This window comes from Falco cherrug, chromosome 9 (genome assembly GCF_023634085.1).
Source record: "Falco cherrug isolate bFalChe1 chromosome 9, bFalChe1.pri, whole genome shotgun sequence".
Taxonomy (NCBI): domain Eukaryota; kingdom Metazoa; phylum Chordata; class Aves; order Falconiformes; family Falconidae; genus Falco; species Falco cherrug.
In genome coordinates this window covers 44,455,796-44,482,722 of record NC_073705.1, presented here as the reverse complement: position 1 = coordinate 44,482,722, position 26,927 = coordinate 44,455,796, and the positions used below count along the sequence as shown (strand labels likewise).

At 40.9% G+C, this 26,927-nt stretch overlaps 2 protein-coding genes across 2 annotated transcripts in view; one reads left to right on the top strand and one right to left on the bottom strand.

Moving 5' to 3' along the window:
• GLUD1 (glutamate dehydrogenase 1) overlaps positions 1 to 19,280 on the top strand; it is a 32,207-nt gene extending 12,927 nt beyond the window's left edge. The window contains exons 2-13 of the mRNA XM_055721277.1: positions 877 to 957; positions 1,839 to 1,894; positions 2,786 to 2,849; positions 4,957 to 5,051; positions 9,432 to 9,611; positions 11,387 to 11,524; positions 12,629 to 12,766; positions 12,892 to 12,972; positions 13,842 to 13,965; positions 15,217 to 15,308; positions 16,896 to 16,958; positions 17,599 to 19,280. Coding sequence (XP_055577252.1) covers positions 877 to 957; positions 1,839 to 1,894; positions 2,786 to 2,849; positions 4,957 to 5,051; positions 9,432 to 9,611; positions 11,387 to 11,524; positions 12,629 to 12,766; positions 12,892 to 12,972; positions 13,842 to 13,965; positions 15,217 to 15,308; positions 16,896 to 16,958; positions 17,599 to 17,718 — 1,232 coding nt within the window. The 3' untranslated portion in view covers positions 17,719 to 19,280. The remainder of the gene's footprint in view (positions 1 to 876; positions 958 to 1,838; positions 1,895 to 2,785; positions 2,850 to 4,956; positions 5,052 to 9,431; positions 9,612 to 11,386; positions 11,525 to 12,628; positions 12,767 to 12,891; positions 12,973 to 13,841; positions 13,966 to 15,216; positions 15,309 to 16,895; positions 16,959 to 17,598) is intronic.
• A 2,689-nt stretch (positions 19,281 to 21,969) lies between these two features.
• On the bottom strand, positions 21,970 to 25,485 carry LOC129736879 (uncharacterized). Its single transcript, XM_055721280.1, has 3 exons — positions 25,230 to 25,485; positions 22,306 to 22,368; positions 21,970 to 22,151 (listed from the first exon to the last, which is right to left on the bottom strand). Exons 1-3 carry the CDS (start codon positions 25,483 to 25,485, stop codon positions 22,054 to 22,056), a joined length of 417 nt encoding a protein of 138 aa, XP_055577255.1. The 3' UTR covers positions 21,970 to 22,053.
• Between the last annotated feature and the right edge of the window lie 1,442 nt (positions 25,486 to 26,927).

Here is a 26,927-nt window from a genome sequence, read left to right as displayed (position 1 = left end):
GGGTCAGGCAGGTGATAGATGTCCCTACCTTTGTGTAATCATTTTCCGCTCTTTGAAGGTTTGAACTGCCTTGAAGGCTGGGATCACCCATTCTGCATCTGAGCCGCTGTCAGACCACAACAATCTGAACTGTGCCTGCACCGTGTGTCAGCACACTTGCAGTTCTGCTGAATGACTCAGAGCAGGGAATGCAGGTGTGGGCTGGCTTCCATGCGTGTGCGGGATGGGTGGCATGGGCCCACAAGCTTGCTGGGGTAGGCTTATGCAAACAAAATGTTTTGAACAAATTTGAATTAGTAGAGTGGCTTGTTACTTTCTGTTATGTGGCTGTGCCTAGCAGCCAGAGCCTTGAAGCTACCTGTGGTTTTGTTGGACCACGGCCAATGTATTGCAAGGCTCATAACTTAACAGGAGCTTGCATTTCTCTAGCAAAAAGGTCTTGACTCTAACCTGTACTGATAAGTCATGTTCAGGAGCAAAGTTCATCTTGTATATACAATCAATGAAGTCCAAAGCTAAAGATCTTATGGAATGCTGATGAGCTTTTTCAGCCTTCAAAAAAATCTCTACTGCTAGTTACCTATCAGCTTGGCTTATCTTGCTCCCAAGGAATATTCACTTTTGTTCCAAGGTTGAGTGCTGCTGTTAAACTACTTACTTAATAGAGAATTACTGAAGTCTTGAATTTCTGCTAAGTAAGAGATAGATATGTAAATAGGAGAATGGGGGAATTGCTCTTCAAGTCTTAAAGCACAAAAGTTGATAGATTAAATACTTGTGTGTTATAGATGGTGGGTACAGAATTAACCTTCTCAGTTTATAAATACCTATGAAGTTGTTCAGTGAATTCCTTTTTGTCTCATGTGTCTTTTGCAGGTATTCGTTACAGTTTGGATGTTAGTGTGGATGAAGTGAAAGCCTTAGCATCTCTAATGACATACAAATGTGCTGTGGTTGGTAAGTGATAATTTTTCAAGCAAGGATACAATCTTGATTTCAATCAGTACTGAGGTAATTTACAGAAAAAAATCTAAAAGGTTTGAATTAATTTTTAGACACTAATCTTTGACTAAAATCCATAGCAATATGGGAAAAATATATAGTAACAAAAATAATAATACATATTCCCTCTGCTGTTACTGTAGATACTTGGATAAAGTTGCATTTTCATTTGAAAAATCCATATTCTGCTAGCTACCCCCTCCTGTAAAAGTACTGTATCTTGAACTCAAATCAAAGTATGACAAACTTGGATTAGGAGGGGGCTAATTTTAGGGGGAACAGATGGAGGCTGTAAAGGACTCAGGCAGGGGAGCTGTGGAAGGAAAAGGATAGAATTCTTTATGGGTTGTAAAGTAGTATAATTCATACACAGCTGTTAAATTGTGGAGGGGTTTGGAGAGAATCTGCAGATTATGTGTAAGAAAACAAAGTACTTTCTTAATGTATATAGAGACACTTCACTTAGGACTTCCAAAGTAAAATTTTTAGGCTAAACCAGTGAAATATAAACTGTAAAACCTATTGTTTATTTTTAGGCTAAACCAGTGAAATACAAACTGTAAAACCTATTGTTTCTACTAGTGCCAAGTACAAGTGCTTGAAGCATAGAAAATTTAAATCATAATCTTTGGAATTTCAAAGACCATTTTCAAGCTGCCCTTGAAAGATTTCTCATTTTTATAGGAGTACCTAGATAAATTATAGCTTAGCTTGTGAAGCCCTAAATGTGGCAAAACAAAATTCACTGCTAAAATCAGATATAATTACACATATTACTGATGTGTTCTGCCTTTATTGTTGAAAAAGTAAAATGATTTTCCTTTGCATTCTTGTAGATGTGCCATTTGGCGGGGCAAAGGCTGGTGTCAAGATCAATCCCAAGAACTACACAGTAAGCTTAATCATAGATAAAAATTTGGTTATCTGCAGTACTGAAGCCAGCCAGTTAAAAAAGCTCTTCTAAGGGCGTTATTGACCACTTAAAACTTCCTGCCACTTCTGCCTGTGTAAAGGCTGAATTTAGCTTGTGCATGCAATAGGTAGGAAAAGAATTTTTAACAGGTCTGTGTTTCAGAAGTGAAATACTTCAATTACTTAACTTACTACTTCCTTTCTTAAAGTCAGGAGACTACAAATAATTTGGAGCCTGATTTTTTTTTTTTAAGTTGATACTGTTAGTAAAGGCTTAAATTAAATTACTCTTAGAAAAAAGTTAATGTTTTTGTTTATTTTGACAAATAGTTTTATGCTCCATTAAACCTTTCTATGCAGTGTTCCAGTGTGAATAATAACTAACTTGCTTTATAAAAGGTTTACTGCAGGCTTGCCTTCTTGCCCTAATTAAAATAACTCGTACAGAAAGGAATACTAGGATATGTAACAGATATCCTAAGCTCAGAACTCTGTAAGAATTTGTGTGAAGTTGTTCAACTGCATTGATTACACAATCAGCAGGCCAGCTATCGCTGTTGCTGGTTATAAATCTCTCACATAGGATATCAGATTTGTTTGCTGGAAATCTCTGCTATAAGCACAGGTGGTTCTTTCTGTGCCACACTCCTGACTTGTCCTGGATCAGAATGTACGGAAAGAACGTCGAATGTTTCCCTGTGCTGCCTGAATTCCAAGGGTCTGTTAGGGGGTGGCGTGTAAATGATGTAAATATACGAGTCATCCTTTCTTCTAAAAGAAAAGGGCATGTTTTCATGCTTGGGTATAAGTTCTAGTAAATATTCATGAACACTAATGATTTCTTGTGATATTTATTGCATTTTCTCTATAGGACAATGAATTGGAAAAGATCACGAGGAGGTTTACCATGGAGCTAGCAAAAAAGGGCTTTATTGGTATGTTGTGCAATTGTACTATTAAAATTTAGGAATCTGATTTGTTGTGCATTGGCAGCGTCCACTAGATGGTATCCTTAAATAACCAAATTTTTGAGAGCTGTAAATAATTTGGGTATAGAACTTTCAGCAAAGAGTCATAAAGAATTGAGTTACTGCATCTTAGTGCATTTTAAAGGGAACTGTGTCTTAACTTTTTTCTGGTGGCTGTTCTGCTATGAAAAGCCACAAAAGCTGAGCTCACAGGATGCAAAATGAATCGCATTTCTCTTAGAGGTACATTATAAAATTGTGACCAAGTTTGTTGCAATTTTAATATCTAATATCAATCTGTTCACTGTTACTGTTTCCTGTAGTCTCAGTTGAGGCTTTTGGCAGATATCTGAGGAAACAGAGGAAGGAAATAGAAGATCCACCCCAGAGAAAGTTGATGGCTTCACCCTTGGCAACCACAGGCTGCAAGAGAAGCGTAGGCAAGAAGCATAGGTGCCTGTTGTAACAGAACCTCAGCTTCTGTAATGTTAGTAGGTGTTTCATTCAGACTCTCAACCCTTGAGTAGTTCTGATAGCTTGCTGTGTGGAATTGCTATCTGGAAGTCTCTGGAGAAAGCTCACTGTTACTAGCTCAACTTCTATTTAAATGGAGGATCTTTATCTGGAGGAGGTTCTTATTCAAGTGAATAACAAGGCATGTACCTAATTAAAGGTCTGTCATGTATTCCTGATGTCTGACTGCCCCGGGAATGTGTATCCATTTATCTGCATTTTCTTGCTTTTCAGCCAGAGAGTTTGTCATAGAATCGTTTAGGTTGGAAAAGACCTTTGAGGTCATTGAGTCCCAACCCAGCACTGCCAAGCCCACCACTAAACCATGTCCCTAAGTGCCCCATCTATGCGTTTTCTAAACACCTCCAGGGATGGAGATTCCACCACCTCCCAGGGCAGCCTGTTCCAGTGCTTGACCACCCTTTCAGAGAAGAAAATTTTCCTAATATCAGATCTAAACCTTCCCTGGTGCAACCTGAGGCCATTCCCTCCTGTCCTGTCCCTTGTTCCCTGGGAGCAGAGCCCGACCCCCCCGCCTACAGCCCCTGTCAGGCAGCTGCAGGGAGCGATAAGGGCCCCCCCGAGCCCCCTCCTCTCCAGGCTAAGCCACCCCAGTTCCCTCACCTGCTCCTCATAAGACTTGTGCTCTAGACCCTTTACCAGCTTTGTTGCCCTTGTCTTCCAGCCAGAGTGTTTCTCGTCTAAATTAAGGTTCTTTATAAACACCCTCATTGATGTTACATGTGACTAGGGTAATACTATACACTGTGCCAGCTATAGCGATTGTTAGCTCAGTGACAATTAAAATGGTTTGATTAAATTTGCCTTCCTTTTCTGCTCTATGGTTGATGCTATGCAGCTTTCACAAACCTTTTAAAAATACTTAGAAAAAACAATTGGTAGGGGCAGATGTGCATTTAAAATCTTGCTGAGCAAGTCCCTCTGATCTTAAATATGTTGGGCAGATGCTATTTTTAGTTATCTGGAAAAGACAGACCAGATTTTTTTTTTTGCAACAGATGTGTGAAAGTTCTTTCAAAGGTTTATTTCATCAAGAAAGATGTACTGTCTCTTTCCTGAAGTAAGCAGTAAAATCAAATGTATGTGCTACAGTGCAATGACTAGGAACAGCTGATCTGCAATTTTTAAACTCACCCAGGATGAAAAGGAAATTCTAATGCAAAAAAAAAAATTATTAACGTCACGGTATATAGAAATCATACCTAGATAGCGCCCTTCCTGTTGTTGCAGCAATGATTGTCAAAAAAAAAAAAAATTCTTTTGAGGCATTCTCATATCACTTTTCATTGACAAACTTACATTCATTTTACTGAATGGCTTGTGTGAAAGCTTAGAGGTTTTGACAGTATTGTACAAATGTGTGATACGGAATCTAAAACTGAACTGAATCCAGAAGAATCTGTTGCTTGCATAATAAACGGAGGATTAAACAAGAAAACAGTTCCTCTCTGCCAAGGCCTGCACAGTTCCCAAGGGAATAATGGTTGAAGATAGCTATTCATGTTTGATCCTTAAAAGCTGTTTTCATTGTTGCCAACAGGACCTGGTGTTGATGTGCCTGCTCCTGATATGAGTACAGGGGAGAGGGAGATGTCCTGGATCGCTGACACCTATGCCAGTACCATAGGACACTATGTAAGTTCTGAGCAGAGGCTCTGAAGTAGGAAAGCTTTCTTGGTCTTTGCAGAAATCCTTTTATCTAGACATTTATTACCGTGCTGCTTAATAATATAATTGTATTTAATTAACTTGATCTAAATATATTCTTGCAAACTCTAACAACTTAATTGGTGGGAGGATTTTAGGGTAGCTTAAGTTAAGTTTGTCTGATACAATACTGATTGCAACTGTTCAGCAAAAAAAAAAAAAAATACACTGTTTTTAAAGGCCTCATCCTTAGGCTAAAATTGGTTTCTATTTCTACCATTCCCTTTTGGTTTTCATTATTACTTAATAATTTAAATGATAGTTGTTACAGTCTTGAAGTACTGAAAACTTTCCATTTTAGACTACTGAATTTACAAGTGTTACTAAATAAATGCTCATGGGTTTTGTGCATTCAAGAGCCCATGTAAATTAAGTTTGCACTATTAGTATACCTTGTAAAAGTATTAAAAATTCTCTGTGGTCCCCTAAAAGTAACAGGTAATCAGTGTAGACCAACAAATTCTCCAAAATGTAAAGCAAAAGGACACCAATAAAACTTACTTCCCAGAAGGCAATAAAAAAAAGGAAGTTTTTTTAAAACTAGTTTTTAATTACAGCCCTTAAATTTGGCTTTTGTCCTTATGTTGCTGGGGTTATTTGTATCTGTTTTGACTGTACCAAAAGCATAACTGTTGACCAAACACTTCTGTTGTATACTTTTGACAGATTGCATGAGGAAAAAAAAGTATTATGTACAACTTCTTGCAGCATAGTGTCTATGCTACCGAACTTCCTAGCTTCTCTTTCAGATGTTGTTTCTGCTACTCCAGCAGGTCATACTTTGCTAAGGAGTCTTGCCATAGCTTTGCATTACCGTGTTAATATGCTAGGCTATTGCATGTTTGCCTATCCCCGCTCTTTTTGAATTGAAAAGACTCTTTCTTTGCACTTTCTGCAGTCCCTTCCAACAGTTCCTCCAAAATACAGCATGTTGTACACCCCCAGTAATGAGGCATTAGAGCCACCCAACACGTATTTCTCTTTGGCATGTCTGTTCAAGATGTGCCTGGCTTCCTGAGACAGTCTCTTGGCAGAATACTTGTCTTGTGCTGTCTGATGCCTGTAACAATAGGAGGATGGGGGGCACAGGTTATTCTAGAGCTGAAATACAGTCTAATGGGGGGGTAAAAAAGGAATGCTTGAGGAATAGGCTGTGGCATGCTGATTAGTTGAGCTAAACACAACTGTCTGTTAGACAAGGATATCACTATAAAACATTGCTTGCTTTTTGTTATTCACATATGTACTTCATTTAAAACTTTAATCTTGATAAAAAGCCAAAATTATGACTTTAAGAAGACTTCAACATGCAGAGGGGCAACCTGCTACCTCAGTCATAACTTAAAATTCCAACATTTAAGAAAACTACTGCCCGAACTCATGGCACTAAAATGCATATTTCGTTGTGATACAACAGCATTGTTATATTACGACTGACACCGAAGGCTCACAGGGCGCGCCCTGCCTTAAGATTTGCTGTATTTGTTAATAGTTCACATTTATACAGAAGCTTCAGCTTTTTTAATAGGTGGAAAACTAAACACTGGTACAGGAGAGGATTTTTAAATGGCTCAATTTCTTTTCTTTCCATTTTGTCATCTCAGCTTGTTGTGTAGTCCTGCACATACACATGCTTCAATGACAAAAGAAAAGAAGCCAACAACTACTGAGCATAAAAACGCAGTTTGAATTACTACAACAGCTTCTTTTATTCCTAGATTCTTTCTGCATAGCAGTATCTTAATTCTTGAGGAATAAAAAAACTCTGAGGATTTAGGTGCATTTTTCTGAAAGGTTAACTATATAATTGTAATAAGGAAAGAAATACCAGTTTTTTCGAGTTGCTTTGTACGTGGGTACATATGAGGAGACAATGGTAGCTGTAGTGGGGCTTAGGAACAGTTGTGGAGAATGAGCAAGTATAGAGAAGGAAGGTGAGAACTCTTGACAAGGCTGTAAAAAGTGGAATAATCTATCAGAACGCGTTTGTAGAGGAAGATATTTCAGAAAACTATCTGGTTGAGACACCAAGAACAAAAATAAAGGTAATTAAGGAATACACAGATAAGTGACCATGGGGGAAAGAGGAAAGGGAAGTAAGAGCAGAAAACGACCACTGAATAAAAGTGAAACTAACCATAATTCCAAAAATGGATGGAAGCTATGCAAGGGACTGCATCCAGTTGTGGAAAGATAACTTTGGTGAGAGGGATGTGTTTGAGAAATCTACAGACCTGATGAGTCAGTGTGGTTGCACACAGATGTGTGCAGGGAGCTTGAAGTGGAAAGGAAAAGTCAAATAACAGACAAACGGAAAGGGGAAGTCACTGCAGCTTCCTGTCTCTGTATGTCAGGTTTTGAGCAGACGAGGAGAATGTTGCAGCATGGAAGAGGATTAAGACATGAGCAAAAAAGTTCAGTATCTGAACTTTGTCAACTAAGTTCATAGGCTATTAGTACTAGTATAGAAGTCTTTAATGCTAGCGATAAGCCATTTTATAAGCTTCTCATTAAAAGCCATAGTCTCTCTTTTTGGCCTGAGATGTGTTAAACATTTTTTTGATTGACGACTTAAGACTTTGACATCAACTGTGGTTTGTATGTGTGACTTTAAGAAGACCCGGACCTGCCTTCACCTCATGCTCTGTTTTCTTGCTTAACCATGCAAGTCTTTAATAACTATCATGTTAACCGTTCCAGAAAATCCATCTGAGGTTGCTGGGTCACTGAATCATATATAGCTAAAGTTTTTGATTAAATTCATCCTTGCCATTCTTCTGTACTTCCTGACCCATCCAACTGATTTTTGGGACATGTGAAGGGACTTAAATAGATTCTTATGTATGGTGGGAGGCTGTAATTCTGCAGGTGTTTATAAAACATACTTCCTCCTTTGTGAATGCATGAAGGCTAAAATGTTGTTTCAATCTGAAACAAAAATACATCAGAATGCCAGACGGAGTTGTTCCTAGCAGAACGCCACCACAGATCTTGTTTACAGTTGATATGCCACCAGAGGGAGCATATAGCTTAATGAGAGCAATGCAGCTGTATTTTGGGAAACTGAATTTGGAATTCTGTGACAAGCCCAGCATCGCTTTTATTGTTTTTTAAAGAGGGGTTATCTTTAGCTCTATATGCTAATTCACTATCATTGTCAAGCAGTAAATAGTTTTCACTTCCATTATGGCTCTAGTCGTCTCCTGCCATTCTGCCTCCACTTGCTTTTGTCTGCTCCTTTCCTTCCTCTCACCAAGCATCTTGCACTCATGCCGCAGGCATGCAAATGCATTTGGCACGAGTGATGGAGGGGAGGGAGCCTCTCAGTGAATATGCAGCTGGTAGAATAGAAACCCATCCGGCTGCTGGCAGACTCCTTTCAGTGGATTCCCTTTCATCCCTACTATTTAACTTGTGTTGGAGGCCAAGCCACTGTGTGACTGCTCCCAGGGTGTGGGAGCATGGGAACCAGTGGTGAGAGAAGAGGGAGGCTCAAACAGTGTGTGGTTTGGAGGAAGTTTTTTCAAGTTATTAATTTCAATTTGAAAAACTAACTCTGGTTTTAAATAGTCTATTTTATCTTGGCTAGCTGTCTAGTATATGGAAAATTTAATTTTATTGCCACCAAATTAAGGATAGAGGCTTGATACGTATATATTGCCTTTCTGAATAAAAATAGTAAATAGTTATCTAACTTTTCCCATATGACCTTCACACTGTAGGTTTTACTCTGAGATCAAACATCCCTGTATTCTGACAAGAGGAAGGTATTAGGCCTGCACTGTCATTTCAGAATAACTGAATTTGGTATAAAGGAACACTAAACACTGCTGTAAGATGACTAAAAAAACCAGTCCAAAGATACGTCTGAGCCCTTTAAAAGATGAAAATGTAAAGAATAATGATGGAAGTTATGGCTGTAATGGGAGCTAATTTTAGAAACGTATCCTTCAAAGCCTTTTGATTTGTCAAAGGTCTGTTTGTTGTTAACAATACAACATGGATGTCACCATAATTAACTCGCCACAGACTGACGTTAACCTATACACCTAAATACAACAAAAAAATTACAGAGCATATCCAGTATTGCACCATGCAGCTTCCCTGACATCTACTAGAGTACTTCTGAGAAGCTGCTCACACAAAGCGAGGAAGGAAATAATCTTTACAAACCAAACGTATATAAACTATATCATGTTCTGACTCTTACGATTCCTGTTTTCCCTTATCTCTAAAGTGTACAGACTTTCTTGTTTCAGCTGTTCTTTGATAAATCCCATAGCTCACAAGTCCTTCACTGTTTTGCAGGATATTAACGCACATGCATGTGTAACGGGTAAACCCATCAGCCAGGGCGGGATCCATGGACGTATATCTGCAACTGGTCGTGGTCTCTTCCATGGAATTGAAAATTTCATCAATGAAGCATCATATATGAGTATATTAGGAATGACTCCTGGATTTGGAGATAAAACATTTGCTGTTCAGGTAACTTTTTTCCTTCAACTATAGGGAAAAAGTAGTAAACAAACTTTCAGTAGAGCTGCTTTTATAAAAGGCTGTAGCAATAGATCCTGTTAGGGTTTTACAACTTCCAAGTTAACCTTTACTCTCAAACTTTAGAAACACTTTTCGAGCAACGTAGGTGCCCTTTATTTTGGACTGTTTTTTAAAAACTGAACTTTTGATTGCACTCTACAGGCGCAAAGCCAAATCTCCAGTCTTTATGAACATAGGCTGCAAAGAACAAAGTGAAATACTATTACAGCAGTTATTTAAACTAAGGCATTGCACACTTCTCAATGAGCTGTGACTGTTGCTGCCTACATAAAATTTGTTGCACTGTTTTGTAATAAAAATTCTAGGGAGAGAAGGAACTGAGGGTTGGTTCTTGTTCCACTGAGGAGCAAGCAGTTGGAAAAGTAGAAACCAATACTTTAACCTACATTTGTCGGGTTGAATGTAGGTTTTTGGTGTTCATAAAACTTCAGGATTTACTGAATTGAAGTAGTTGCATTTTGAAGGGGTTTGGTATTCAGTAATATGCATTATCATTCTAAAAATTCTGAAGAAATAACTTGTTCTGTTCAGCTTTGAACAGTATGTTAAATGGAGGAATTGAGGGATTGCTTTGTTTTGTTGTTTTCAGTACCAATGCACTGGTTGTTAGAAGTAGCAGAGTAGTTGTAACCTCCTAGTTGTCCTTTAGTTAACTAGTGGGCTGAAACAAACGTCTCCGCCCTGCACAGACAGACCCAGCAGCACACGCATCTCGCTGCACTTTGGCATTTTCATGCCAGGCAAGGGGATAACCAACAGGCACTTAAGCATAACTTAGATGAAAATACGGCCATAAGAATAGCTGATTTTTTTTCTAGGAAGATGAGGATACACCATTTCAAAGGGATCTAATGCATGAGAAACTCTTGTAGCAAAGTTTGCTTCTAATACACAGTAGCAAAAATCCTAAATATAATAGGACCTATGTTATACACAAATTTAATGTTCATCTTTTTTCCAGCATAGAATCTTACTATTAACTTTGGACATGGATTATGTGACTTTCTGGTCTGCCGTGTGTGTTCTTTTACTTCCAGGATGTTGCATAATGGCCTGCAATCAGGTTTTCTACACCTGTAGGGATGTAAGACATGCTAATGAGATGCAGGATTATCTAAATGTAAACTTAGGCAATCTGTTTTGACAGGACCACTTCAGAAGTGTATTAGAACTTACTTAGCTTCCTACTAGTTTGTATGTTTTAAAGTGAAGAATTAATAATATTATTGTTTAATGCTTTCTATTGTGGGATGGTTTTACACTCATAAGCCTTCCTTGTTCAAATTAAACATGAATATTTCTTGACCTGCAAATGTTAGTTAAGCCTCTGAACAGTCATACAGAAATCCATGAATTGATGTTCATGGATATATAAACAATTTATATTTATACCAGTTATAAAATAGTCACAGTTGATAAACATCATAGTTTTAACACTTTCATAGTAGCATTAACACTTCCCTTCTATGTGTCCAGTGTAAAACACTTAGCACAACTGTACATTGCTGGCTAAATGTATAATTTCTAGAATGATATTCAGGCTAGAATAGAATGCATGTATTTTTTCCACACATCATCTAATGCCAAGATGTGCCAATAGGTGAAGAACTGTTTAAAACTGTCCCAACCTATATAAGCCTTAGAAGTAACCATCTTTTTAGCTGAAGGGTTAATGACTTTTCCCTTTCTCTTTCCGCCTGCAGGGATTTGGTAATGTGGGCTTGCATTCTATGAGATACTTGCATCGTTTCGGAGCAAAATGTGTTGCTGTTGGAGAGTTTAATGGTTCCATCTGGAATCCTGATGGGATTGACCCAAAGGAACTAGAAGATTACAAATTGGTATGAAACTTAACTGGGCAGAAAGAGTTTCGTTTTTGTCAGCTTTGCAAGTACGTCAGATGACTCTAGACTGGTTTTAATTTGTGATATTTAAATCGTGCTGCAATTAGTACTTACAAAATGGCTTAGGAATGTTGATTCTTCTGGCTTTCTCCTTTTCCCCATATGAATGCAGGTAGCACTTTTTTTTACCCTTTAACCTGACTCTCGGAAAAATGGCAAGGACTTGTATGTGTGCAGGCTAATTACTTGGGTTTCAGAATGGGAGTTCATAATTATCTTGCCTTTGTAATGACTAAACTAGGAAGGACGTCTCAAGGAACCAGGGCAAGGAGGTTGCTGAAGGTTTCCTGACTGAGAGTCACAAGCATGTGGACACTTAAGACTTCAAAGTGCAGTTTTGCTGCTTCTTACCTTTTGGATGTTTCTCAAAGAATGAAAGCCTGTCTGCCAGCGTGACTTGAATGTGTAGTTTATAATGAAAGCTGGATTTGGTCTCTTTATTTCAGTTACCAAGTGAAGCAAACTTCAGACAGTTCACAGGCACTAAAATACAATCTTTTACTTAGAGTTTCTAAGGGGCTTATTTGATGTGTCATCTTTTTACATAGGGAGCACGTGAATGTTGTTATTACCCCCTTTCACAAACGGATGAAAAGATTCTGTCACTAAAAAGGGCTATCATTGCAGTACTGAATTTGAAAATGGTACTTGCGAATCTTGTGTGAGGCAGCTTATCCTGTGGGTAGCTGGCTGGTGGGTCATTTCAGTTGTTTGAAAACTATTGCATTTGCCATGTATTTTAAGAGTTGAGGGACTTCCCCCCACCCCCCTTTTTAAATACTCCAGAGCCCAAATGGGTATCAGTCTTTGGCCAGAGAGCAGTTATGCCTCAATCATGGGAACTTTGACTATTATCCAATATTATCCAAGCTTTGTAGCTTGCTTTTTATGTCTAATCTAAAGTAAAGCTAGGAATTATGTTATGTGCTGTCTTTCTAAGTACTGTTGTTTCTTCCTTCTTTCTTTTTTGAAAGTTAAGGAGGAGGGAAGGAAGTCATACAACACACACTAAACCCACCATGGTTTGTTTTCTTCAAACAGCAACACGGGACAATCATGGGCTTCCCTAAAGCACAGACACTTGAGGGCAGTATTCTGGAAACAGACTGTGACATTCTCATCCCTGCTGCCAGTGAGAAGCAGTTGACTAAGGCCAACGCTCACAAAGTTAAAGCAAAAGTAAGTTGGAGAGTTCAAATGTAAATGAAAAAGAGGGAAAGCCTGTTCAAGTACTAGTATTCAGTAATCAGCATGGATGAAAACAAACATACACCTCTAAGTTACTCTGCTGTGATGCCTTTCAGATTATTGCTGAAGGTGCCAATGGGCCTACAACTCCTGAAGCTGACAGAATCTTCTTGGAGCGGAATATCATGGTTATCCCTGTAAGGTTCTATTATGACCTTTGACTTTCATTACAAGGTTCATATTTCTGTGAATTGTAGTAAAATGTTATTTATTGAAGGTTTTTGTTAATAGCCATTTATTCTTTAAGAATGGTTTTTAACAACTGATGTCTAGGAAACGGGTGTCAATGTTGCTTGAGATTGGTAGTAATTACTTAAAGATCTCACTGCAACTGTCAGTCACCAAAGATAAATATTACATGAAGACTATATTTTTGGAAGAGAGAAAAATCCACAATTAGCTCTTAAATCTGTAGTTTTGTATTTTGGATTATTAGCTGACATTTGCTCAACTAAATAGTCCACTAAGCAAAGGAAGAAGGCAGAGTAAATACAGTGGTCAATTTGTTTGTAAACATTGTGTCTCTGGGCGGTGCTCTGGCAAAACTGCGTGTTGTAGATTGTATAGAGTAAGTAATGAGTAACCTATAGCAATAATTTGAAAGAGTAAGACCTATCCAGGTATAATGATAATCTTTTCCCAGAGAAAGGGTGTCCTGGTCAAGTGGTATTGCTGGAAAGGGTGGCTGATGTTCAGTGTTTACTCACGGAGGTGGCCTAAGAACGCCCTAATTTTATTGATTAAAAACTTGTGCTAAAATAAAGGAAAGTAGTCAGTCAGTCAAGCACACCTGAACTTCACATGTTTTTAAGTTGAATCCTGTTTTAAATTGGTAGAAGTAATCCTTGGACTGCAGAAGAGGGTAAGTGTTGTCATGTAAGAGTAACAACTGGATTATCTTTTCTAATGCAGTTTAAACTAGTACTTGTACGCAATGCTTTTGCTTAATGCAGTAGAGCTGTCTGTCACATGGTCACATTTCAAGACGTTTATCATTTCTGTGCAGGATCTTTACCTGAACGCTGGTGGTGTAACAGTATCCTATTTTGAATGGCTGAAAAACTTGAACCACGTCAGTTATGGCCGCTTGACTTTTAAATATGAAAGGGATTCAAACTACCACTTGCTCAGTAAGTGCTCGGTTTTGCTTTGGCTCGCTGTTTAATTTATAGACTGGACTATATGAATATACAACTCCTATAAATTCAGTGCAGTTTCCCACAAGTCTTATCATTGCTACATATTGAAGAGCAGGAAAGATGTGATAGGTTAACTGACTTGTAACTCTAATGACCTAAGTTCAACGCATACTTTTTTCCACTTCTCTTTTAATTCATAAAGTGATGCTTTCCTCAGTTTTGTGAAAATACTGAACTCAAACCGCTTATATGACATATTTATTACTTCTTAATGAACATCTTTCAGCTGTACGCTTGGTATTTGAGAAGTATTCAAAGTTCGAGTGGGTGACATTGTTCTGCACATACAACAATGGAAGATTTTTGTAAAAGGCATTAATAGAATCAGCACACACGCTGTTAAAATCTCCTTATGGTCTACAGCTCCACTCAGGGTCATTCTGTGCTTCAGTTTCTGGGCCAGAATACTGATTACATGGAAAGAGGATGCTTAACGGAGAAGAACTGAAGTATATTGCTCCATTGTAAACAATATTCTCTAGAAAACATGTGAGAATCTTGGGATGTTGAACTTGACAAAACATACATCTGAATGTTTTTTTAATATAGCCTTTTCTCATAAGTGGTACCTTTCGAGGTGTTTCTGAAGTGGTTGAGGGTTATGGCAATTCTAATTTAAATCCCTTAACTTCAAAATTATGTCACCTCAAGTACTTTGCGATGTTTAAGAAACCATACCAATTAAATTTCAAGAATTAAGATGAAATAAGTATCAATTCAAAATACCAAAGCACTTCTCCGAAGTTAAAAACTAAAATTCCACATGGGCTTTTTTCTTAGCAAGTAGTGTGCATGCAAAGTGCCATAACAGATAACAGATAGCTTTATTTTCAAGAAGTATTTTGTCTAATGCTGTCTATCAAATTAGGAAAGTTAAACCAAATTGCTCTATCAGCTTTATTAGGTTAATGAAGTGGGATCAGTAGATCCACAGTTACTTGCCATGTGACTGTACTGTAGCAATATTACTACTAATATTGGAGGCGTTCACCTATAAAAACAGAAAAATTAACATCTTTTCCTTTTCTTAGAAAACAAAAATAAGATGACTGCCTTTGCCCACAGTCCCTGTGGTCGGAGCATCATGCCATTGAAGGCTGAAAGTCCTCGGTCAGGTCCTTTGTTAGGGAGCACATTCCTCTCCTTGTCACTTACCTTGCCTCTGCTTTTTTTCCTTTCTAGTGTCTGTCCAGGAAAGCTTGGAAAGAAAATTTGGGAAACATGGTGGAACTATTCCAGTTGTGCCTACAGCAGAATTTCAAGATAGGATATCGGTAAGTAGTTGCTGCTGGTTTTTCTACTCTTCCTGTAGCTGTATTCTGATCTTATAACTGCAATCTAAATTTTACTATTGTAGCTGTCGTGGAGGTTTTTGTCCCAAGCAAGGCATTAGCACATAGTTAGCCTGATAGCCAAATGAATTAAGAAAGCAAATGATCTGAACTGCTTAGGAATACTGGAAGTAAGCTATTTTTTCTTTTTTACTTGAGCCCATGCAAAATGCCTCCAACATTGTTAAAAAGCTACAGTTTTAATACAGATGCATTTTGTGTTTGTGACTGGCGTTAGACTGGATGCTGCTGTTTGTGTGCTGGAGTTTTTCAGAGCAACAGACTATCTCCATTGGTTAGATAAACCATGTATGGGTTTTTATTTTTTACTGAGGAGGGTGCAGGGAATGATTCTTTTTGCAGGCCTGTAAGGAAAACTTAAAAACCTGTAGTTTTTCTTGATGCTTTTGTTTGCTATGAAATAGTTCTGCTGGCTAACCAGATGAATACATAGATTCCATGATTTCTTTGAACCCTAGCTGTCAAAGTCTGTGGAGCTTTTTTAGTAGGAAATACTGCCTCAAACATTACCAGAATTTTTTTTGAAGATCTTTTTGATGTAGTTTGCCTAGATTCCCAAACAACTTTCAACAAGATCCCGCACCACAGACAGCTTCACGTAGTGTTTCTGTAACTCCAGGATAACACAGACAAGAGCGGGGTGAAAAACCGCGGAACGTTACTCTAAGGCTAAATTAATGGGCAAAGAAATGTCAGTAGAATTCATTGTTATCTAATGTGAAGCAATACACGGTAGGGAAATTTTCATGTGAAATGATGGGTTGTGAGCTTATCTATTTGCATTGAAATGGAAGATCTGGAAGTAATGACAAAATGAATGAATATATTCACATTGCTCATAAATGTTAGGCTACATGAATAGCATGGTAGTTAGGTTCTGTGGCTTAAAGCGATGGCTGTCATCTCTTAAACACCAGCTGTAGAAACTGGCCTGGTACTTTCTAAATCCAGCCCAAATTGGTATTTAGGGGATAGCATGTATGTTGTGAAGCCAGATAATTACTAAATTATTAGTAAATTACAGCAATCAGGATGATGCTGAAGCAGATATTGACATTGAAGCTGATAGTCATCCTAATTCAGGCTATCTTCAATTATTTATTGTTCTATGTGTTTAAATTGTAATGGGAACAAAGTTACTCTGGTATTTGAGAATTGCAATTGCAAGTACCTTCTATAGGTTATTGGCTCCTGGGAGTTTTAACATTTACTGTGTATTCTGAAGGCTGAAAACTGAGTTACAACATCAATAAAAAGTGCTAGCATCATGCATCTAGAAGCTAGGCATAAAGAAAGGCTTCAGTGCTTACATCTGAGGTTTTAGAATGTAATTCATCCTAACTAGCTCTTCAAGCAAAGGCAATTTAGATTCTTACACCAGTTATTAGAAGAAAATGAGCAAGCAAGCTTTGGTCATTATGGGAATCCAGCATGTCATTGTCCCTAATACACGACTAGTACCTTTTTGTGTTGTGATTTAAACCTTGATTTTATTCCTTGTTGTTGCAGGGTGCATCGGAGAAGGACATCGTCCACTCTGGGTTGGCTTACACGATGGAGCGTTCTGCCCGGGTAAATACTGTGCTAGTAAATATAGGAAAAAGTCTTACATGACTTTGCGACAGTTTTTGGATGGGTTGTACAGAATTTCTTTGCAACTGAAGGAGTAGATAAACAGTTCATGATAATGGAAGTCGCTCTGAGTCCGAGGTATTTCTGCTCTGTGCCAGGATGGCTGCCTTTAACTGGGTATAGTAAACATGAGAGACCGATACATGAGATCAGGAAGTATTTTCTAGCAGAAGCTGTAATAATTAGAAACTTTTTAGTGGTCCTCTTGTACGTGGCTAATCTGGGACATACACCTAAGAGTGCTTTATTTTACCATCAGCAGTTTTAGATTATTCCATCTATGCAGTATTTTTAATTAGTGGCGCAAAGACTACTTGAAACATCTTGTCTCTCTCTGTATTTGAGGTAGGCGTGGAACCAAGACCTGAAAAGGTGCAATGTAGTGATCTGGGAAGGATTTTCTTCCCTTTCAGATGTCAGTTCTAAGGGGCATCAGTTTTAGAATTGATCCACAAAAGATTGGAGCTCTGATACAAGTCTAGCAGATTCTTATGCTCCTAACACGGATCCTCCAAGCAAAATCTAGGTTAGTTCCTATGGAGAAACTTGCTGAAATCACATATCGCCTTTTCCGTTTCAGCAAATCATGCGTACTGCCATGAAGTACAACCTGGGTCTGGACCTGAGGACAGCTGCCTATGTCAATGCAATTGAGAAAGTCTTCAAAGTGTACAATGAGGCTGGCCTGACCTTTACATAAAGAGGCCGTTACCGCTCCTTGTTGTATCCCACCCCTCTCGCTGTTCATGTACCCTCTTCTTGAGAAAGCTTATCACAAGTTTACATGTAACCACAAAATTTTCTTTTCTTCTGACATTATAGTGGATTCTATTCTCAATTAGTTTCAGTCCAAACTAGTCTTTTTTTACAATAAAAATCCAAGGACTAGGAAATTGTATACAAGTATGTATCTGAAGATAACAGTTCATCTGCACTTGTGGGGGCCATTCTGGGTATTTCACCTACAAAACGAAATGGTACATTTTATGTATGAAAGAGTGGTCTTGCCACCTGAGCCACTTCTCAGACTTCAGATCAGATACTGTACTAGATGAGCACTTAGCTCATTATTACTTCATGCACTTTTGTTTAATGATGTAATTTTGGCTTTGGCACTTTCAGTAAGGCCTTGTATGATCAATGCCGTGGCATTGTCAAAGGAAGAATGGGCCTCCAGCAGGGATTAACTTTGATAGGAGTCTAATTTTTATTCGTAGTAAAGCTTCAGGCCTGATTCTCTTTAGGCAATGTTTTTTCTTTAACTGTGCTGCTGTTATAGGACTGTCTTTTACTGCTTGTTCAAGCTAGCTAGACTATCACCATGAAGTATGTAGAGGTGACAGACTTAATATTTTTATAAGTGGAAACTATCAAGCAACTCTAGTTATGTTTTTAATCAAGTATCTGCATAATTCTTCTGACTGTAGGTTGTTTCCTTTTTTCGTTTTTTAAAAAAAAGGGATAGTCTGAATTAGATAAGGAATCATACTTAGGTTTTTTGGAATTCTTTTTCAGCCTTTTCCTTTCAGAGGCTTTCTGAAAATTAAATACTGCCTCGGTGAACAACTAAAGTGAAACTGAACCCAGAAATCATTGGCCAAACTAAGGAGGAGCTAGAATGCTGCTATAAACTTAATTCACTGTCTTAACACACACAGCCTCTTTTTTTTTTTTTTTTTTTTCTTGTCATCAGGAGGTCTTGAAAGTTATGAACATTAGAGTACAACAAAACAGACCTCAACACAATATTGGATCAAGCACAGTTTTTAAAGTGTAAGGCTTTTGTCCCATGGAGTCCCCTTGAAGTGCCAGATGTTATTTATGTAATGAATATGAATGTTTTTTTTAAAAGACAACTAGTCCCTCCCAGAAACTCATGCTTTTTTTCTAACTACTTTGTAACTGCATGACATAACCTGGAGAGAAGAGCAGTTATTAAAAAAAGTTGACCTTTCCAAACCTACTATGCTGGTGTATTACTGTTTTCTATTCCATGCAATAGCTTTCCGTAGTTACAATCAATCTGTGAACCTTCACAGCACCCTTGTTTATTCATGACATGCCTACTGATAAGCTACTGTCTGAGTTATCCTAAGGGTCTCACTAATACAGATCTGTCTCCTGAACTTGCCTGTCAGCAAGACTTTTGAAGTCAGATATGTTTGGTAAATCATTTCAGGTCTTTACTGTGTCCTCTCAAATTTGTGTGAAGAACTATTCTAATAGTTAGCATGGAGCAATAAACCTGTGTGATGCATTTCATTAGTGGCTTACTCCATCATATATGCTGGTATCTAGGGTTATAAAAGTACTACACATCACCTAAGTGCAGTGTGTGTATATATATATATATATACTGGCATTTATTTTTGGAAACAATGAGAACCCTTTGAGCATGAAAGAATTACTGTGATCAAGATGTGGATCTCCACACCATGAGATCCATATCTTGGATTATATTTTTCAGTGCAGCTTTTATGTAAACATTTATTAGATAGTGAAATGAAACTACGATTTTAACCGTTCAACTGACAAACTGTAACCTGCTTCCACCAAAACCTGGAGGCTAAAAATTCACGAATAGATATCAGTAGTATTGAAAAGAGAAAGAATCTTAAAAACCCAGGTGCATTATCCAGCAGCGACGATGTTGAAAGCAAAGTGCAGTAGCAGTGATGAGTTTTGGGTAATTACTGTTGCTCTCCCTCCCTTTCCCTCTCATTTCCTCTCTCTCCAGCTAGTAAAGCACTTCTAGTTTGGCTGTGCAAACTTCAAAAATGGGACCCTTTCATTGCTGGAGCGTGTGGAAAGCTGGCATCACTAGCTAACTGGGATTATCTTCTACCTCCTCCCCACTTTGAAGGGAAAAAAAAAAAAAAAGCCAAAAGCTGCACCATGCCTGAACTCCCCAGTTCATTAGCATCTTACATTCTTTCGCATCCGTATGTTAACACTTCTTTTCCCAGGACATCTCAAAAGAAAGCAGACCTACCCCCTGGCATGATTTTACCAAACCAAGAGATGAGCCTTTAAGGCTGACTGGATTTCTCCACAACCCACCTGACTGCAGCGGTTACTGACGTCTTGTTAACAGGGACAGTGTTGGAGACCCATGAGACACAAATCTGAGCATATCCAAGGGCTGGTGTAAAAAGAACTTGGGGTACTTCTGATCAAGGAGCTGAGATTCTTGAGGAGATTGATGCTTGGAGTCTGACTTAAGATTACAGCACATCAGTCGATCTGCCCTTTGCTGCTAGCTGAACGCCAGAACCAAACTGCATCGGTGACTCCAGACTTCTTGTGGCAGCTTGCTCTGAAATGGTCTGGAGCATTAAGGTCACACTGGTGCTGAGCATCGCTGAGTTCAGTCCTAATGTGATCAGACAGTTAAGAAAAACATAAAATCGCATGTTCCTTAGCACGTTTTGTACCACATCCCTCTCGAGACCTGGCAACAGCAACAGATAGAAGAAAGGGGTGAAATTCCACGCGGTTGCTGTGAGTTAATGTGGTTTCAGAGGCTAGGTGCAAAGCCAAAGTTCCCAGCCCCTAGCCACAGCTGAAGAAAGCAATTGCTGTCTGGGACGTTGTAAGTATTGGGGTTTTTTTTTTTACTGCAGCTGTAACTTCAGTTAGGTGTTGGACCAAACTTCTTGGGGAATGCTCCCCTCCTTACACATATAAATACCCATGTACACAAGTTTTCTCTTCCAGCTAAGATTGTCACCGCTTGCATTCACTTACCTGCCACCGGATACTCGCCGAGAAGCTCGCTGGGGTGCCTGGCAGGGAGCCAGTCAGTACCTGAAGTTAGATGGGAACACAGGTTTGAAACGGCTCTGAACCACGCCTGCTACCTAGGGCAAAACACACCTTACCGCAGCAGGTGGTGTAATCCCTCGCGCAGCAGGAGGTGCTGATTCTGTAGACTGTGCTGAGAGCATCTCGGTAAGTGCTCTGAAGGTGCAAGTGGATTTCATAAAGGTGACGGCTACAGCGGCCGGGGTTACACACTGCCTGCAAACTACTAAGTGCAAAATATCTGTTACACAGAAGAACAAGTAGAACAATCATTTTTTTTTATCCATGCAAAGAACTCGTTGCTATGCCAGTTTTTGCTGATGGCAACTGTCACCATCAGGAGGAAGTGCTGGAGCCATGGTCGTTCTTGCTGTGATTCCAGGATGCCAAGTAAGTGACCTCTGAATGACTGTTCGTAATCGGCGAGTCTGTAGATTCTAAGACCTCATTCTGAGCTCGTGCACACAGGGTGGTTGTGTTGCTGCTGTTTGGGGTTGGGTATTTAGTTATTCGGTTGGGTTTGTTGTTTAGGTGGTTGGTTTTTGGGTTTTTTTAAACAGCCCAGAAGTGCTCGGCTCTCATTCTTTCAAGCTCCTCTTTTACTCGTCGATACTTTGCTGTGCAGAGCTGTTGAAGCTGTACCAGTGATCCGCCTCAGGCAGTGTAAACAGCGGCCAGCTACATGCTCTGCCAGCAGTACCACATCATTCTGCTATTGGCATTAGTTTGAGCGTCACAGTGGTTACGTACATCTCAAACACACTTGAGTCTTCATTAGCACAGTAGCTAATTGCGATTTTACAGATTAAGACCAGAAGCACGAGCGCAGTCACAGAACACAGGTGCTTACCTTGTGAAAGGGCTGTTGGGTGCACAGCTCGTCACACTCGCGCGCACCCGGCCATGACTTGGGCTCAGTGACAACACAGGAGAGACCAGCTCTCAAGACCTTGCCTTCACGTTGTGCTTGCTCTGAGCTACCCCTTGCCTCATAAAAAAACCACACCAGTGTTTGTCCGCGTTAATAGCATCGCACAGCTTTAGCTGTCAGCTCCGTGAAGTAACCTAGGCTTTCTCAACCCGCGATTGTAAATGCTTTTTTAACATGTGTAAGCAAAAGATTCCTAAGGAATACATGCAAGCCGGGTAGAGTATAAGTGTTTTCTTTATTTAAGAGTACACATAGGAGAAAGTTGTTTACAAAAATTTCAGTGGTGGTACATTTTTGTCTTCATTGTCCAAAGCTTTTGGTCCATGAAGTCGCTTGATTCGCTACGTTTTTTACAGCTTTTTCACTGGTTTCAGCGACTTTGTGGACCTCGTCAAGAGCTTTTAAAACAGAAAAACAAAGGTAACTGTAGCATCGCTGCAAGACCTTCCCGTTTCCCACCAGGTGTGGGACAAGGAGCAGGGAGGGGGTGGGGGACATATCTGGGACTTTGCTGATGTGACACTATTGAAGTGAACAGAAACATCACGGTACCTTTCTGACCAGCATCCTTAGCCTGCTCCACTGCTTGCTGCACAGTCTGGCCCACCGCGTTTACTGGAATGAGGAGAGAAAGAAGGGTCAATCAAGCAGTTCTTACCTTTCCCCTGAATTCAGTAATCACATTTTAGAAGGGTTCCCTAAATGTTTCAGGACTAGAAGATGAAAAATTATTCCCTAAGGATGGGCACCCTGATCTTGTGAAAGAGCTGCTATTAGGACTCCAGCTGTAGTCCCCCACATTACCCGTGTGTCTTGGTACAGATGAAGATTATGGACATTACGACGTGTCCCCTACAGTGTCAGGAAACAAACCCTCGCAGACAGTCAGGTGCAATGAAACCTTCCTTTTTCTGAGCCTGGGTAAGATCTGCCGAGAGCGGGCTCAGGTGGGTTGGTTGGTAGATTCTCTCACCAACTGCAAAAAGCTTGATGCTCGCTGTCTGGAGCAGCGTGCTGGAAGGGCAGCACATCAAAATTCAGTGATCGGTCTAATGCTTTTTCTTGTGGCTAGAAAAAACGTTACTCTATAAGAGACCAGATTAGTTTTAAAGGCATGGAAATGTTCAATAGAGGAGGCTTACTGAGACATGAAGAGCAAGAGAAGGTGGTGTCTTAAAGCAGAGCAACTGCAGCCTAGAAAATAATGATATTTGGATGCTCGGCCTCCAGTAGCTATGATGGGGGAAGTCTTGCTCAGCAGAGGCAAAAAAAAGTTTGGGGCAAATGGCCGTCAGCTGACCCTGGATTTCTTTTGCTCCCCCTGGCTCCAGCCGCTACCTCTCCAAACACAGGGATGTGTTGTGCGCCGGGTGCCGCTGGAGCGGGGGCTGACGGAGCGAGCCCGATGCCTGGGGCGCTGCGTGACGGCGAGTGCGCAGGTGAGGATGGGCATCTCAGTGGCCTGGGAGGGTCTGAAGTTTCAGAGATCTCCAGGCTTGAACTGAATGGCTCTTCAACAGCAGTTGTGTCATTAAGCGTCTTGTAAAGACCAGTGGCCTGCTTCTCCTGGGGTTTGCAGGGCACTTTACTGCTTGAAGGACACGCGGATTACCACCCTGCCTCATCTCCTGCTGCAGGCTCCTAACGTCACAGACGGTCACTGCCCAGAAGGTGCTGCTGAGGAAAATGCTTCCCATAGCAATCTTGGGTCACAGCTGAGTCCATGGCTCCTTTTAGGAACCATGGGGTAGGTGCTAATTTTAGATACTTGCAAAGCCCGGTTGTGCTGCTCTTGGCAATGGCTCATGGGGCTGTGCCTCTGGGGCGCACGCATGCATGGCAGAAGTAGCGCAGAGACAAGGTAAGCAGCAGTTGCAGGACCACCCGTTGGACAGTCTTGTTTTTGTTAAAAAAACTGTCATAAAAGCCCCTTTTATTTTCATTTAAATGGGGATTATAGAGTATTTTATATATACATATATATATAGTGTGTGTATATATGTATATATATAGTAGTATAGAGGGTACCCCTACAATACTTCCAGGAGTTGGTGACAGTGATGCCACACGAGTTCACCATCAGGTGCTGTGTACCTGCTGCATGTTACCAAGGTACGTGCTGATGGCACAGAAGTGGCCAAAGCCAGGCCAGTCCCTGGGACCTCGTGGTGGTGTTCCAGGATGCAGCTCCAGCTGGAAGAGCCCTGCTGCAGCGCAGGACTTGCTGGGAAGATGGGCACAGGGTTCAGGCACAGGGCTTCAGGCTGCTAGTGTCTGAAGAACTGGTTCAGCTTCAGGTGCTCGGGGCAGAAGGGGAAGGACTGATGCTGCTATTTAAAAACTTTGCTCTTTGAGTTTGCTGACTCCTAAATGTCCAGGCAGCTGAACACTGAGATGGCTGCTCAGCTCCTTCACGATGCCAAATACTACTTCTAAAAAATCCGTATCGCTCTTCCAGCATAGGAAACAGTAGCTATTTCCCTAATGTCAAAAAAGTTAGGAGCATCAAAAAATCTCCACAAAATATGCAGTTCTAGGGCTGCTGCACAGCAAAAGCACTGCATTTGAAAACAAAACTTTATGGTTACCCTCCAACTGCCTGCATCCTGGTGGGTTTCTATTCATGCTTTAGCAGAAATCTTGTTGATTTCACCATAAACCCAAATTCTTTGGAAAAGGGGGGGGTGGATGTGGGGTTACGTATCTTTCATCTTCCTAGCAAACTCAACCAAGGACAGACAGTAAATAAGTAACAGGCTTTCCACTCGCTTCATGGGGCACAAAAGCTGCAAGTAATATTTCTACTGTATTTGAAGTCACAGAATTTGTTCTGGTTTTGAGAGTTTACCTAGATGTCACCTAGAGAAATAAGACACGGTCTCCACTGCTCACTTACTACGCTAAGCACAAACATTCCTGGAATCGCACCAGTGCTAAAACTTCACTAACAACGGCTCATCGAAGCAGTGTGTTCTTCAATTTCAGGGCCATTTCAGCAAGCCTCGCCGCAGGAGTAAAGCTGGCTCAGGTGCCCTGAGCCCTTGCAGCTGCACCTGTGCTTTCGGTGGGGCAAGTGCCTGCGATGCGGGCAGGGCTGGAGCGCGGGCAGCAGAGCGGGGCTGACAACTGCACGGCGCTGAGCAGATAAAAGACCTCAGGGCTTCAGGGAAGTCCTCCTTTGTGCCACTGTAAAACTGGGATTGTAGTACAGCCCCAGTACAGCTGTAGAACAGCCAAAAATGGCTGTTCACGTTAGGAGGCAAAGCCCTAAATAAGCAGCATCGTCTTCCCCTCTCGGCTCTCTGCCGCCTTCAGTGCATAGCATTATAGTTTGGGGATTACGGGATGTCGTGGCCACAGCCTTTAGGACAGCATCCCTACAGCTCCTGCTGAGACAGCTGTGCTCGCAGGGCTGGGAGCAGGGCAGGTGCAGCACCCAAGGCCCAGGAGGGGGGAAAGCAGGGAGCTGTATTTACCTGCCACCTGCGCAGCGCTTTCGGCTTGTTGCGCGGCTTCTTCAGCGAGCTTCTTCCCCATCCCGAACATGGCTGCTCCGTCCTCTCCCCGCAGAGGGTGGGTGAGCGACTCCCTAAGTTCGGTTCTGTTCCAGCGTTTGGCAAAGTGTGGCTTTTTATAGACAAAGCAGGACTCCTCCCAGCAGTTACAGGGCAAATGCAAACTGGAACAGGGAAAAGCCATGAGCCCTTGTTGGGTGATTAATATACAAGGCATAAAAGGTTGAAGAGAACATTAGCATTTATTATGTTTTCCTCCCCAGAGAGGGGGTGTGTATTAATTGGCAGAAGTTTTCCATAGCCCAGGAATGAAAGCTTTGTTTTTCCATATGGAGCTGGTAAACAGGGCGCATGCCACAGCTGTCCTGACCAAAGGCTCCCGAGCCGGTGCCGCAGGGGGAGATACAAGCAGGTGCAGCCAGTCGTCAGCCGGGCAGAAAAACATTGCATCCAAGGCATACCGATGAGGGATTGCTTAAATCAACTTCGGCATTTCAGAACCTTACATAGAAAAGTATCCAGTTTCAGATGATTCTTGCCCGCATTTTTTTTTCTCCCCAGTAGGACTTAAAATCCATGGTTATAAAAAGAAATGGGAGGAGCTAACCCTGCTTTTTCAAGCATCTGATGAAATCTTTGTTGTGTTAGACGAAGCTAATAATTTCGTGATGTGTCATAATATTTTAACCCCTTGTTTCCAATGCCTGGCTCTGGAGGGCAAAGGGAGAAGGCTTGTGTCCTTCCCTCCCTGTCCCCACCTGCTTTCTAGCACAATTACTTCTGTGCCCTTCCACACAGGGGATGGGAGCTTCCACTCTGTTGATCAAGTAAGTGTTGCTGAAAAGGGCTGCAAAAGTGTAACCGACCCCAGAACACTGGGCTTATTCATCAAACTGATCTTCTGCCCGTGGTTACCACCACAGCAGGCTGTAGGAATGCCTCTCTCGAGCCCGGGCCTGCCATCTCACAAACAACAGTCCCCCTGTGATGTCCTTTCCAGCATCATGGCAAAGGTTCTGTTTTCTTCCAGCCGTTGCAGTTCCTTACTGACCACAAAGTCCTACTTTATGTCGATTAAATGTGATGTGGAGGGTTTCCTGATGGTGGGGAGGGGCTTCTCTGCATCACGTTATCTTCTGACAGCAGGGAAGGGATTACTCACCACATATGAAAGCAAGTTCTACCAGAATATGCTCCCAAAATGCAGGGAAAGTAACAATTTTGGTTTAAAATTAATGTCTTCCTTGACGTCAAGTCAAGGGGCACTGACAAAGTTCAGAACTGGCCTACGATGCAGAAAAAAGACCCTGAAGTATTTCCATAAACTGAGGGTAGCATTTGACCCGCGGATGCTCGTGGCGCAGCAGCCAAGAGGCAGCATTCCCATTGTTCCCGGCCCCTCTGCTGGCCTTGCTGGCAGGAAACTTCAATTTCCTCGTCCCGCTCGGCTTCTGCTCCAGTTACTGACAGGGATGAGACTCGGAGTCAGCAACAGGCTCGTCTATTTGTGTATCTTCATCCTATCCCAACTGCAAAGTGCAGGATGGTTCCTTCTCTCCCATGCTCCAGTAGTGCAAATACAACCCTGTGGGTTTTTCCATCACCAGCTCGTGAGCAACTTCCATGAGAGCAGACGGGTACGGCACCAGCACTGATGCT

Excerpts from the sequence above, each read along its gene's own strand:
- LOC129736879 (XM_055721280.1), bottom strand. The coding sequence starts at position 25,485 with ATGCCTTGTATATTAATCACCCAACAAGGGCTCATGGCTTTTCCCTGT. Across the intron at positions 22,369-25,229 it reads AAGCGCTGCGCAGGTGGCAG|TAAACGCGGTGGGCCAGACT; the intron begins GTAAATACAGCT and ends TCCTCATTCCAG. Across the intron at positions 22,152-22,305 it reads TAAGGATGCTGGTCAGAAAG|CTCTTGACGAGGTCCACAAA; the intron begins GTACCGTGATGT and ends CTGTTTTAAAAG.